At 53.4% G+C, this 13,733-nt stretch overlaps 1 protein-coding gene across 4 annotated transcripts in view; it reads right to left on the reverse strand.

Moving 5' to 3' along the window:
• KCNH2 (potassium voltage-gated channel subfamily H member 2) overlaps positions 1-13,733 on the reverse strand; it is a 127,671-nt gene that overhangs the window by 6,612 nt on the left and 107,326 nt on the right. For all 4 annotated transcript variants that reach the window (XM_074946621.1, XM_074946618.1, XM_074946619.1 and 1 more), the window contains 4 exons: positions 13,165-13,596; positions 9,001-9,388; positions 7,985-8,184; positions 289-541 (listed from right to left, as the gene is read on the reverse strand). In XM_074946621.1, the coding sequence (XP_074802722.1) occupies positions 289-541; positions 7,985-8,184; positions 9,001-9,388; positions 13,165-13,596 (1,273 nt within the window). The remainder of the gene's footprint in view (positions 1-288; positions 542-7,984; positions 8,185-9,000; positions 9,389-13,164; positions 13,597-13,733) is intronic.

The following is a 13,733-nucleotide window of genomic DNA, read 5'->3' on the forward strand; positions in this document are numbered from 1 at the left end:
TCCTGGGCACCAGACTGAGGGCCATGCCATGGGGTGACGTGAGGGACAGAGGGCCCCCACCTGGCTGGCAGTGCCCACCCCCTCGGCTGGCAGCGCCCATGCCCCCCCTGGTTGGCAGTGCCCCCCCATCTGGCAGCATCCACTGCTCCCCTGCAGCTCCCACCGCCTCCCCAGTCTGGCATCGCCCATCTGGCAGCCTCCCAGACCCGTCAGTGCCCACCCCTTGGTCAGCAGCGCCCACCCCCCTCGCCCCGCAGCCCCCCAAACCCGGCAGCGCCCGCCCCTCACCAAGGATGGCTACCACCATGTCGCGGCGCAGGATCTCGATGGAGCCGCGGGAGATGAAGTAGAGCGCGGTGAGCACGTCGCCAGCGTGCACCAGCGTGTCGCCGGGTGGGGCGTGCGTGGTCTTGAACTTCATGGCCAGGGCGCGCAGGCAGCCCTTGCTGGCCCCCTGGAAGGGCCGGCAGCTCTGCAGGAGGCTGCGGTTCAGGTGCAGGCAGATGTCGGCCTGCAGGCACTCAGGGAAACCCTTCAGCACCTGCGGGCGGGCGGGAGAGACCCCGTTACTGGGGAGGGCACCGCGCAGCGGGGGCAGGGAGCGCAGGGCCCGGCCGTGGGCACAAGGGGGTGTTGGCACAGACAGCTGTACCCATGGCCGTGTGCCGGTCTACATGGGCAATTTGGATTGGTTGTGGCTCTGTGTGTGTGTCTCTGGGTTTATGTGCAAGTGTGTGCAGGTGTACACATTTGTGTGGGTGGGCATGCGCATGTGTCTGTGTATGGGTGTGTGTGTGTGTGCCTGTACCGCTCTGGCTGTGCAGGGGTGTGTGTCTGCGTGCGCGCGTACACGTCCCACAGATGTGGGGGGCTCTGCATGGCCATCGCATCTCAGTGCCCAGGGCGCTGCACCAGGCCCTGCGGATGGGCAGAGGGAGATGGCCCGGTTTGCGGGCGTTTTGCAGATCTAGTGCCCCTCTGCCCATGGTGCTGTTTGCTGCCAGTCACCCGGCTCTGGGGTGTCCAGAGATGGGCACAAACCCTCACGCTGGGGAAAGAGCCTCCATGCCGGGGGCTGGCGTGAGGGGGGCGTGGGTGCTCTGCACAGGGTGGGGTGCTGAGCTCATGCCGTGCCCATGGTGCAGGCCCAGGTGTGAAGTGGGGTTTTCCCCTTGCGATGGTGTACGTGAGCTTGTGTGCATCTAACTGTTCTGCATGGATACTGGGTGTGCCTCAGTTTCCCTGTGTATTGCACCATAGCCTAGGTGGTGGGGATAAGGGTGTGTGGCAAGGGTGGGCTGTTCTCCTGGGCATTACTGACATGAACTGTGACCATATAAATCATTGTTGCAACCACTGGTATATATTTGCAGCAACTATTGTACAAAGGTTCTCGTGTGAGGTGTCTATGGAGAGGTATTGGTTGGCTGGTTAGGATGATGCTGTCTCTGTGTGTAGCATTTTGTAGCTGAAGTTATGAATATTGGCTCTGTCCTTGTCTCTCAATGTGCCTGATTCTAAGTAGCCTCAGTGACGCATCTGGTCAGGTTCTTAAGAAAGGACTCTTCTCAGGAAGTGCCTGCGATGTTATTGACGTGAACTGGGACCGTATAGATCATTGTTGCAACCAAAGTCCTGTAGTGGCACCAAATCTCGTACAAAGGGGGCCAAATGAGGTGTCTCAGACAAGGTGATGGTTGGCTGGTTAGGATGATGCTGTCTGTGTGTGGGTACCATTTTTGTAGTTGAAGTTATGAATATTGGCTCTATCCTGTCTGTAGTTCAAACGTGTGCTGTGCTTCTGGGGGACACCCCAGACAGGTTGGTGTCAGCTCTGCCCAGCCTGCTGGATGGCCCATTAGGGACCATCAGTGATACAACTGACCCATTGCGAGAAGGCAGACACACCTTGCGATTCAGCAAAGTATGCAGGGACTTGCCCATGTGACTCCAAACTCCATTTTGCTGTAATTTTCCACAGTAAGAACACAGAGGGGTTCTTACACCTGGAAAAGTCTATAAAAGGCTGATGCCTCATCTCCATCTTGTCTTCAGTCCTGCTTCTTGCCTCTGGAGGGACATGGCTACAAATGGAAGCTTTGAACCAAGGACTGAATGACCCATCCCAGCTGGGGATGTTCTCCAGAGACTGGATTTGAACCTGCCGTTTATTCCATCACTGCTACAAGCCTGAACCAAGAACTTCGCCATGGCTGTGTGTCATTGATTCCATTGAACTCATTCTAGCTCTCACCTCTATCTTTTTCTTTTTATGAATAAACCTTTAGATTTTAGATTCTAAAGGATTGGCGACAGTGTGATCTGTGGGTAAGATCTGACTTGTATATTGACCTGGGTCTGGGGCTTGGTCCTTTGGGATCAAGAGAACCTTTCTTCTTTTACTGGGGTGTTGGTTTTCATAACCATTCGTCCCCATAATGAGTGGCACTGGTGGTGATACTGGGAAACTGGGGTGTCTAAGGGAATTGCTTGTGCGACTTGTGGTTCACCAGTGGGATGAGACCAAAGTCTGCTCTGTTTGGCTGGTTCGGTTTGCCTTGGTGTGCACAGAAATCCCAGCCTTGGGCTGTAACTGCCCTGTTTTAAGCAATTTGTCCTGAATTGGCACTCTCCGTTGGGTCTCGCCAGAACCAGCATCGTTACAGTGCCCAATCAAGAAACACTTAACACACAATGGACTTTGGGAAATGCCAATCCACATCTGAGCTTTCCTGAGAACATTCAAACTAACATGTAAACAATGGCCTCCCGGCCTGCAAAAAACAGAGTCATGCATGGACATGTGACTTGCCCATGTGACTCCAGACTCCATCTTGTTGCTGTGATTTTGCACAGCAGAACAAAGGGGTTTCCGCTCACAAAAGACAGAATATAAAAGGCCCTGAAAACCCCTCCATCTTGTCTTCAGTCCTGCTTCTGACCTCTGGAGGGACTTCGCTACAAACTGAAGCTCTGAACCAAGGACTGAATGACCCATCCCAGCTGGGGATGTTCTCCAGAGACTTGACTTGTGCCAGCAGTTTATTCCATCACTGCTACAAGTCTGAACCAAGAACTTTGCCATCACTGTATGTCATTGATTCCATTGAACCCATTCTAGCTCTCATCTATATTTCTTTCTTTTTATGAATAAACCTTTAGATTTTAGATTCTAAAGGATTGGCAACAGCGTGATTTGTGGGTAAGATCTAACTGGTATATTGACCTGGGTCTGGGGCTTGGTCCTTTGGGATCAGGAGAATCTTTTTTCTTTTACTGAGGTATTAGTTTTCATAATCCTTCATCCCCGTAAGAAGTGGCTGCTGGTGATGATACTGGGAAACTGGAGTACGGCTTGTAAAAGTGTACCTGGAAAAGATAACTGTGATTTGCTGGAAGTAGCTCAGGGTAGCGGGAAGAGCAGCAGTTTATCTGTGGGAAGTGGCAAGGTGCTCGGTAAGGAAAGTCTGGATGAGCCTAGGCAGCCTTGTGAGCTGATGGCCTTGTCTAGTCAGCAGTGTGGGAAGGCAAGGAGAGTGGAAGATGAGTGTCCCTGGACCTTACCTGTTAGCTGGGTGGAGAATTGTGACAGGGAAGGAAATGTGCCTGTGTCTGTCAGGGGTATTGACTTGCCTGTGGAGAGAGCTACCCTGGTCTCCAAGACGTTGTCTGTGAACAACCCTGTGTGGTGGGACCAGGGGAATGAGATCCCAAGCTGTGTGTCTGGCAAAGGAGAAAGTGTGTCCGGCTCTTCTTTGTCTGTGGAGCAGACAGAAGGGGCCTTTCACCCTGTGATGGTTGAGGGTCATGCAGTTGTCTCAGAGTTGCTTCTGGATTCAGCTAAAGCCCAGGAAGGGAAGGGCCCTAAGTTTGTGTCTGCTCGGGAGAATGGCCCTGTAACTAGGTCGCATCCAGTTAGCGTCATGGCAAAATCCCAGAGCCCAGACAATTCTGGTGCTTGTATTTTGTCTGTTGCTAGTGTGTGTCTAGAAAAGGGTGTAGCAACTCTGTCTGATCAGGGTGAGATCCTAGCCAGGGCAGAAGGAGAGCAGAAAGGTGATTTAACTGTTACCTACTGACAGTTTGAAAACTTGTAGCAAAAGGGAAAAGATTCCTGAACTTGTGTGTGGCAAAGGGAAGGAGAATGCTTCCAACCTTTTATCTAGGAAGTCTGTAAGTTTGCCTGAAAGGGGATTGTGTAGGAATTCGCCTGATGAGCCAAAGGTGATCCTGGATGTGAGTAAGACCCAGAGCTGTTGCTCAGGAAAGTGTTCCTTTAGAGCAGTGGTTCCCAAACTGGGGTTTGCGAAATGTTACAGGAGGTTCTCAGGGAAAAAATTCCTTAATGGTGGGCAGAGCTGTCCCTAGGGGACTTCCAAGAGCTAAGCAGATCAAAGCAAGCATATCTATCACACTGAGGAGATTTAAACTTCAAGACTCCCTATAAGAAATGGAAAGGGAGGTGGACATTTTTTTGCTGTTTTTGAAATTAAATAGGCAGCTAGTATTGTTTTTTAAATTATTACGAAGAACAAGTTTAAGCTTTGTTTGTTTGCCTGGACTGCTCAAGACCTGGATGCTTGTGTAGGAGGAACTCTTTGAGTTGGCTTCTGAAATCCCTTCCTGCGGTTTCACATCTGATACTCCTGGATGAAACACAGGAGCCTTGTCTTGTAACAGGCTTATTCAAAGTGATACAAGCTCCGAAGGTGAGATCTGGTAAGAGTGTTGCCGTTTTCATAATGTAAGAAAATTAATACTGTAATGATTAATAATAGTGTGTAATAAGCATGTCATAAAAACAACAGTAATATTTCCAAGATCACTGCTTTTATAATTTATGCTGAGGTAAGGGAGGAAATCCCTGGAAATATTCATTTTTAAGAGGGGGTTTGCGAGACTTGACATTTTAGTGAAAGGGGTTCGCAGGTAAAGTTTGGGAACCACTGCTTTAGAGCAAGCCCTTGGTGAAGAGGGTAAGGGCAGAATTTCTGAGAGGAGTGAATTGTTGCTTAAAGAAGTTCCTGGGAAAAGGAATTCTCTTGGTAATCCATGCAAGTAGTTTGCTGTAGCTGAAGGGTGTGGAAGTGATTTAATCAAGGAAATTTCAGTTCCTAACAGCCAAAATTTTCCTGTGGTGAAGGGATCCACTGACTTTCCTTTTGAAAGATCCAGTGTGGGTAGCTTTGAAGTCTCCGGTGGAGTAAAAGCTGTTAAGGAATTTAAACAGCCCTATGACCAAGTGGTTCTGTTTGGCCAGCTTGTTGGGAAGACAATGGTGTTGGAACAGGAATGTGTCTGGGCTAATTCTTTAAGAGAGCAGGTGCTTCAGGGCCTGCAGTTGGTGAACACACCTTGCCAGCAAAGCAATTCTTGTGAGCAGGAAGTTTCCATTTTCAATCTTCTAGGAAAAGGTGGGGGAGGGAAAGACCGCTCCTGCTGAAGGGAAGAATGAGTGTCCAGCCTTGAAACTGGTAGCTGCTGAGAAGTTAAAAGCTCGTGTCTGTGTTGATACAAATTGCCTGACTGATTGGGGGGAGAAAGACTCGCTAATAGCTGTTAGCACAGAGAGCACGCCCAATCAGCCAGTGAATTCTGTTACGCAAAAGCAATTAGGGTTTGATCCTTCAGGACAAGGAGGAAAAAGAGAACTTGATTTTGCAAGTTTGATTTTGCCAGTGGGAGAACACTTCATTCGATAACAGATCTGGAAGTAGCTATACTTGAACAAAAAAAACCTTCAGAAACAGACTTCAAAGAGAAACAGCAGAACTAAAATTCATTTGCAAATTTAACACCATTAATTTGGGCTTGAATAGGGACTGAGAGTGGCTGGCTCATTACAGAAGCAGCTTTGCCTCTCCTGGAATTGACACCTCATCTATTGTTGGGAGTGGACCACATCCACCCTGATCGAATTGGCCCTGTCAACACTGGTTCTCCACTTGTGAGGTAGCTCCCTTCTCTTCATGTGTCAGTATATTTATGTCTGCGTCTGTAATTTTCACTCCATGCATCTGAAGAAGTGGGGTTTTTACCCACGAAACCTTATGCCCAAATAAATCTGCTAGTCTTTAAGGTGCCACCGGACTCCTTGTTGTTTTTGTGGATACAGACCAACACTTGATTTTGCAAAGGGAAGCCATAGGTTGACCCTAAGAGGTCCAAACCCCAATAGTGTTGAGCCAAAGGTGTGGCATGACAAACATGATCGTAGATGGACACTTGCGATGGATTTGTTGTTGTTGCTCATGGTAATTCTTGTAACTAATGTGTTGCTATTACCAAGAACTGTAAAAATGTCCAATGTGTCTAATCTTTTGAAAAAACCCTTGAACATGTTAAGAGTGACACATGAGATCAACTTTGTGTTAAACGGCCTGGTAATACTGACATTCCAAGCCTGACTGGCTACATGAAAAGGGAAACTGAGGCACACTGACCCTATTGCTTTCACGGCTAACTGCCAAGATTCCTGTACTATGGACAACATTAATATCTACATTGACTTGATGTTAATTGGGTTCCACACATTTGCCAGAGCTTGTATGGCTAAAGTAGCTATGTTCTTTAGCTCTTGGCAAGATCACATGAGACATACAGGAACCACGATGCAAGAGCAGACCCAATCCACTATTGTTCTAACCAAGTTTTACCTTGAGTTTGTGAAGAGATTCAATCATGTTATTGAACAGGACTCTGATAAACCATTTCTGTTATACACTGGTACGGCTTCTAACCCAGTACAAGCTGTAATGAGACAGAACCCAGGATGGGGAGCTCTTGGGATGCAGTCAGAGATGTTTGTGTCATCCTCTCCTGCATCACTTTTGCGTTGGGGGTGTGATGTTATGAGTGCAATATAATATCTCACTGAAAGGTGACAGGGCCAGAAAGAGTTAATGAACTCCCAGACTGACCTGACCCAGGGCCGAACTTTAAAGAGGGGTTAGGAAGAGATGGAAATGAACAGAGCTGTGAAATGCAGCCGGCATGGTTAGAGGTAGAAGGGGAGATGTTTGCTCAGGTCTTGTGAGGTCAGCAAACAAGTTTTGTCTATCACTATGGCTTTAATTCAAAGATCAAAAAAGGAATATTAACATTTAGGAAGACACTGGAGTGAAATCGTATTATTGTCTGTATGTCTCTCTGAAGGTTGCAGTAACCAGTTTCTGAACTGCTTAATGGATAAATTACCCTGTGCTAATTGCCAGGATGTTTGGGAGAAGGAAAGTTAAGCAGATTGTTTTCTCAGGCCAAAAGGCTGCTGGAAATGTATAAAAACCTTGGGACACGATCCTTCTTCATCTCAGATCTGCTTTGGGTTTCAAGAGGGGGAAACCCTGAGCCATAAGGATTGAGATCCCCAGTCACTGACTGGAGTCACCGTGACTATGGACATTGGACTATAGCCTCTGGACTATTTCTAGAAGGACTTTTGGCCACTACAAACTCATCTCTGCTACGTATCTGACCTCAAGAATTGAACTCAAGTCTGTCTGTATAATGATCTTTTAACCAACACACTCTCTCTTATTTTTAATAAATTTTAGTTTAGTTAATAAGAATTGGCTATAAGCGTGTATTTTGGGTAAGATCTGAGTTATCATTTGACCTGGGTCTGGGGCTTGGTCCTTTGGGGTCAGGAGAACCTTTTCTTTTATATGATGAAATAAGATTTTCAGAGTTTATCATCCTATGTTTGACAGGCGTGTCTGGATGGAGGCCTGAGGCTGGATACTTTAAGGGAACTGTGTTGTTTGGACGTCTGAGTAACCAGGGAGGTGCTGTAGAAGCTGTTTTGGGCTGGCTGGGTAAATCTAAGTATTGGAATATCCACCAGCGTTCGGGGTTTGTCTGCCCCGGTCTGTTTGCAGATCACCCTGACTGAGTGACCTCAGCGGGCTCCCACAGGCATCGTCACACCGCAGGGGGTGTCGGGGAGCCAGCTGTGCTGAGTGCGGGGGTGGTGCTGCGCGCTCACCGCGTTCATGTCGATGCCATTGGTGTAGGACCAGGCGTGCTGGAAATACTCCTCCAGCCGCTGGCGCAGCGGGTTGGGGATCTGGTGGAAGCGGATGAACTCGCGGACGCGTAGCATCTGGGTGTGGTAGCGCGCGGTGCCCGAGTAGAGGCGCTGGATGATGGCCGAGACGTTGCCGAAGATGCTGGCGTACATCAGGGCTGGAGGCAGAGAAGCAGCAGTGAGCATGCGGACGCACACGAGCACACACATACACACTCATGCACACACACGCACACACAAATACGCAACCCCCTTCCCCACCACACCTCCCAGCAGGCGCCCCTGGGGCAGGTGGTCTGGGACAGGCGCGGGGCAGGCAGGGGACAGGAGAGAGGCGGGGGCAGGGAGGGGACAGGTGCAGGGTGGGCGCAGGTGTGGGACAGGCAGGGGGTGGGCATGGGTGAGGCAGGGGGTGGGAAGTGGCAGTCAGGGGAGAGGCGTGGGGTGGGCAGGGGGCAGGCAAGAGGTGAGTGTGGGTCAGGCAGGGGGCAAGTGTGAGGCAGGCACGTGCCAGGCGGGGTCAGGTGTGGGGCAGGCAGGGAGCGGGTAGGGGTCAGGCAGGGGCCAGGTGTGGGGCGGTTGCAGGCAGGGGGCGGGTAGGGGACAAGTGTGGGGGAGATGCAGGCAGGAGGCGGGCACAGGCAGGGGAGGGCAAGCACAGCCAAGGGCCTAGCAGGCAGGGGGCGGACGCAGGCAGGGCCTGGCAGGTAGGGGGCGGGTAGGGGTCAGGTGTGGGAAGGGCGCAGGCAGGGTGCAGCAGGGGTGGGCGGGCAGGCGGGCGCAGGCAAGGGGCGGGCAGGCAGGGGGCGAGCAGGCAGGGTGCAGCAGGGGTGGGCGGGCGGGAGCAGGCAAGGGGCCGGCGGGCGGGCGCAGGCAGGGGGCGGGCAGGCAGGGTGCAGCAGGGGCGGGCGGGCGCAGGCAAGGGGCGGGCGGGCACAGGCAGGCAGGGGCAGGCCCCGCCCGTTCGCACTCACAGCCGATGAGCATGACGCAGATGGAGAAGATCTTCTCGGAGTTGGTGTTGGGGGAGACGTTGCCGAAGCCCACGCTGGTCAGGCTGCTGAAGGTGAAGTAGAGCGCCGTGACGTACTTGTCCTTGATGCTGGGCCCCTGCAGCGGGGCGCTCTCGTTCAGGGGCTTGCGGATCTGGTCGCCCAGCGAGTGCAGCCAGCCGATGCTCTGCCGCTCCATGTTGCCGATGGCGTACCAGATGCAGGCCAGCCAGTGGGCGATGAGGGCGAAGGTGCACATGAGCAGGAAGAGCACGGCCGCCCCGTACTCCGAGTAGCGGTCCAGCTTACGGGCCACGCGCACCAGGCGGAGCAGCCGGGCCGTCTTCAGCAGCCCGATCAGCGTCGTGGTCTGAGGGCAAAGGGGCAGAGCCGAGAGCAGCGGGGGTCAAAGCCATGGGTCCGTTCTGCCCACCCAGGCCGGCTGAGCCAGAGCGGGGCTCTTAGAGACGCCCATGTTCGGCTGCTTTCCCCGCGACCCCCGGGTCCTTCCCGAGCCACTGCTCTCCAGGATCCCGCCCCATCTGGGGAGCGCGACCCCCACCCTGGCCCCAGCTGGCCTTGTGGTTCCTCGGATTAAGGCTCATTAAAACACCTGCCAGGGATGGTCCAGAGCAGCGGTTCTCAAACGTTTGCCTTGGTGACCCCTTTAACACAGCCAGCCTCCGAGTGCGACCCCCCGGAGACATGAAAACCATGTTTTTAATATTTAACACTATTATAAATGCTGGAGGTGAAGCGGGGCTTGGGGGCTGACAGCTCACGACCCCCCAGGTAATAGCCTCGCGAGCCCCTGAGGCAGGGGGGGCCAACTTCACACCGACTCCGGGGCTGGAGCTACAGTTGCCAACTTTCCAATGTGCCGGAGGGAGAGGTGTGTGTGTGTGTGTGTGTGTGTGTGTGTGTGTGTGTGTGTGTGTGTGTGTGTGTGTGTGTGTGTGTGTGTGTGTGTGTGTGTGTGTGTGTGTGTGCGCGCGCGCGCTCACTGCTCCACCCCTGGCTCTGCCACAGGCCCTGCCCCCACTCCACCCCTTCCCGCCCCCTTCCCTCCTGCTGTGTCCTCGCTCCTCCCCCCAGAGCTTCCTGCACCCTGCGGATGGCCAGGGGACAGCCGATCGGGAGGTGCGGGGAGGGAGGGGGAGGCGCTGCCGGCCCTGCCGGTGGGCAAGAGGTGCTGGGAGTGGGGGCGGGGAGCGGATGGGGGCTGCTGGCATATTACTGTGGTTCTTTGGCAATGAACATTGGTAAATTCTGGCTCTTTCTCAGGCTCAGGTTGGCCACCCCTGGGGGGGTCCCAACTCTGTCTGAGAGCCTCTGGTCTAGAGAATACTTAGTCCTGCCCCGAGTGCAGGGGACTGGACTAGGCGACCTCTCGAGGTCCCTCCCTGCCCTACGACTCTGTGATTCGATGATCTCGTTCACACGAGCCTGTGACAAAGTGGGAAGTTTCTGCAATATCTTTATGAAGGCTGCGTGTGCCTCAGTTTCCCCACGTGCGGCACTGTTACCTGGGGAGGGGGAAGGCCTGTCTGCTCTCAGGGCAGGCCAGGAGTCTCTAGCTGTCGGGGCCCTAACCCCATAGCAGTGCAGCATGAGAGGACAACAATTGGCGGCTGTGATTGCAGAGCCCTTGGCCATTATCTTTGAAAACTCGTGGCGAACGGGGGAAGTCCCGGATGACTGGAAAAAGGCTAATGTAGTGCCAATCTTTAAAAAAGGGAAGAAGGAGGATCCTGGGAACCACAGGCCAGTCAGCCTCACCTCAGTCCCTGGAAAAATCATGGAGCAGGTCCTCAAAGAATCAATCCTGAAGCACTTACATGAGAGGAAAGTGATCAGGAACAGTCAGCATGGATTCACCAAGGGAAGGTCATGCCTGACTAATCTAATCGCCTTTTATGATGAGATTACTGGTTCTGTGGATGAAGGGAAAGCAGTGGACATGTTGTTCCTTGACTTTAGCAAAGCTTTTGACACGGTCTCCCACAGTATTCTTGTCAGCAAGTTAAAGAAGTATGGGCTGGATGAATGCACTATAAGGTGGGTAGAAAGCTGGCTAGATTGTCGGGCTCAACGGGTAGTGATCAATGGCTCCATGTCTAGTTGGCAGCCGGTGTCAAGTGGAATGCCCCAGGGGTCGATCCTGGGGCCGGTTTTGTTCAATATCTTCATAAATGATCTGGAGGATGGTGTGGATTGCACTCTCAGCAAATTTGCGGATGATACTAAACTGGGAGGAGTGGTAGATACGCTGGAGGGGAGGGACAGGATACAGAAGGACCTAGACAAATTGGAGGATTGGGCCAAAAGAAACCTGATGAGGTTCAATAAGGATAAGTGCAGGGTCCTGCACTTAGGATGGAAGAATCCAATGCACCGCTACAGACTAGGGACCGAATGGCTAGGCAGCAGTTCTGCAGAAAAGGACCTAGGGGTGACAGTGGACGAGAAGCTGGATATGAGTCAACAGTGTGCCCTTGTTGCCAAGAAGGCCAATGGCATTTTTGGATGTATAAGTAGGGGCATAGCGAGCAGATCGAGGGACGTGATCGTTCCCCTCTATTCGACACTGGTGAGGCCTCATCTGGAGTACTGTGTCCAGTTTTGGGCCCCACACTACAAGAAGGATGTAGATAAATTGGAGAGAGTCCAGCGAAGGGCAACAAAAATGATTAGGGGTCTAGAGCACATGACTTATGAAGAGAGGCTGAGGGAGCTGGGATTGTTTAGTCTGCAGAAGAGAAGAATGAGGGGGGATTTGATAGCTGCTTTCAACTACCTGAAAGGGGGTTCCAAAGAGGATGGCTCTAGACTGTTCTCAATGGTAGCAGATGACAGAACGAGGAGTAATGGTCTCAAGTTGCAATGGGGGAGGTTTAGATTGGATATTAGGAAAAACTTTTTCACTAAGAGGGTGGTGAAACACTGGAATGCGTTACCTAGGGAGGTGGTAGAATCTCCTTCCTTGGAAGTTTTTAAGGTCAGGCTTGACAAAGCCTTGGCTGGGATGATTTGATTGGGGATTGGTCCTGCTTCGAGCAGGGGGTTGGACTAGATGACCTTCTGGGGTCCCTTCCAACCCTGATATTCTATGATTCTATTCTTTAGATAAGCTGTTAGCAGCAGGACAGTGGGGTGGGAGGAAGTTTTGTTTCATGGTCTCTGTGTGTATATAATGTCTTCTGCAGTTTCCACGATATGCTATGCATCCGATGAAGTGAGCTGTAGCTCACGAAAGCTCATGCTCAAATAAACTGGTTAGTCTCTAAGGTGCCACAAGTCCTCCTTTTCCTTTTTCTTTTTATGATTCTATGAACAGCAAATCCAATCACCTGGACGGGGACACCCAGCAACCCACGCCCCAGAGAGATCTGGACCCACCCCCCTCCCCCCGCCCATTACAGGGGGCTGAGCCACACCCCCCAGCTCGGGATCACAGGACGGGGGAGGGGTGAGATGGGGGTAAGCGCTGGCTGCGGGAAGCAGTTGGGGCCCATCTGGGAACTGACCAAGGAGGCCGCCCAGACAGAGCCGGACCCGAGGGTTCCCCACAGCCGGGCTGGGCTCGGGGCTGGCCAGGACAGACTCTGCTTCACCCTTCATTGCCCCGGGCTGCCCTAAGGGCCCCCTAGGCCGGGCGCCAGCTAACAACTGAACCCGGCTGTCCCCACACTGGGAGTGTCCCTCCAGGGGCTGGGCGAAGGGCCCTGATCCCTGCACAGCGGCCGAGTCTCCCTCAGGGGCTGTCTCCGGGGGACTCACTGTCTGGAGCTTGTGGGAGCATGGGGGGAGCTGCAGGCCCTGAGGGCCAGTCTAGGGGGCAGTGAGGCCACGTGGCTCACCCTGGAGGCAGAGTGGGACCCCCAGGGGGGCTGGTCCAGTGAAGGGGCCTCCCAGAGACCGTTCCAAAGCCTCAACCCTGTAGGTCTGTGACAGGGCAGGGCTGGAAGGTGGCTGGGTGGGACAGGGCTGGGCTGGAAGGTGGGTGGCTCAGATGGGAGTGGGGCTGGAAAGAACCTGGGTCGGACGGGGGCAGGGCTGGAGGGGGCCTGGGTTACACAGGGGTGGGGCCAGCCCCCCGCGCCCATGGCAGGGCTGGAATCGCCCCAGGGCCAGCGCGGTCGTTACCTCCTCAGAGCCGGAGCCGGAGCCGAAGATGAGCAGGTCGAAGGGGATGGCGGCCACCATGTCGATGAGGAACCAGCCCTTGAAGTAGTGGATGGCGATGCGGGCCGGGTGGCTCACCACCTCCTCGTTGGAGTTGACGTAGGTGGTGCGGAAGTTGATGAGGATGTCGATGAGGAACATGATGTCCACCAGCAGGTCCACCACGGTGAGCGGGCTGCAGGAGTAGCCGCACTCATGCCGTGTGAGCTCCTCCTTCTCGTTGAGCAGGAAGGCGGCTGAGTAGGGCGTGAAGACGGCCGTGTAGATGACCAGCAGCAGGATGAGCCAGTCCCACACCGCCTTGAAGGGGCTGTAGTGCAGGATGGTCCATTTGTGGATGCGCGGCGCCTGCAGCTTGTACTCCGGGAGCACGTCGGCCCCGAGGGACAGGACCTGCGGGGACACACGGGGCTGGGAGCCAGGCGACGAGCCTGCTAGGCAGGGCCATGGCATCTCGTGGCATGGCCAGAGCCTGGCGCCCAGCATGCAATGCTCCCGCCTGCCCTAGACCCCGCCCGCTCCCCGAACAC

This window comes from Natator depressus, chromosome 2 (assembly GCF_965152275.1).
Source record: "Natator depressus isolate rNatDep1 chromosome 2, rNatDep2.hap1, whole genome shotgun sequence".
NCBI classification, from domain to species: Eukaryota; Metazoa; Chordata; order Testudines; family Cheloniidae; genus Natator; species Natator depressus.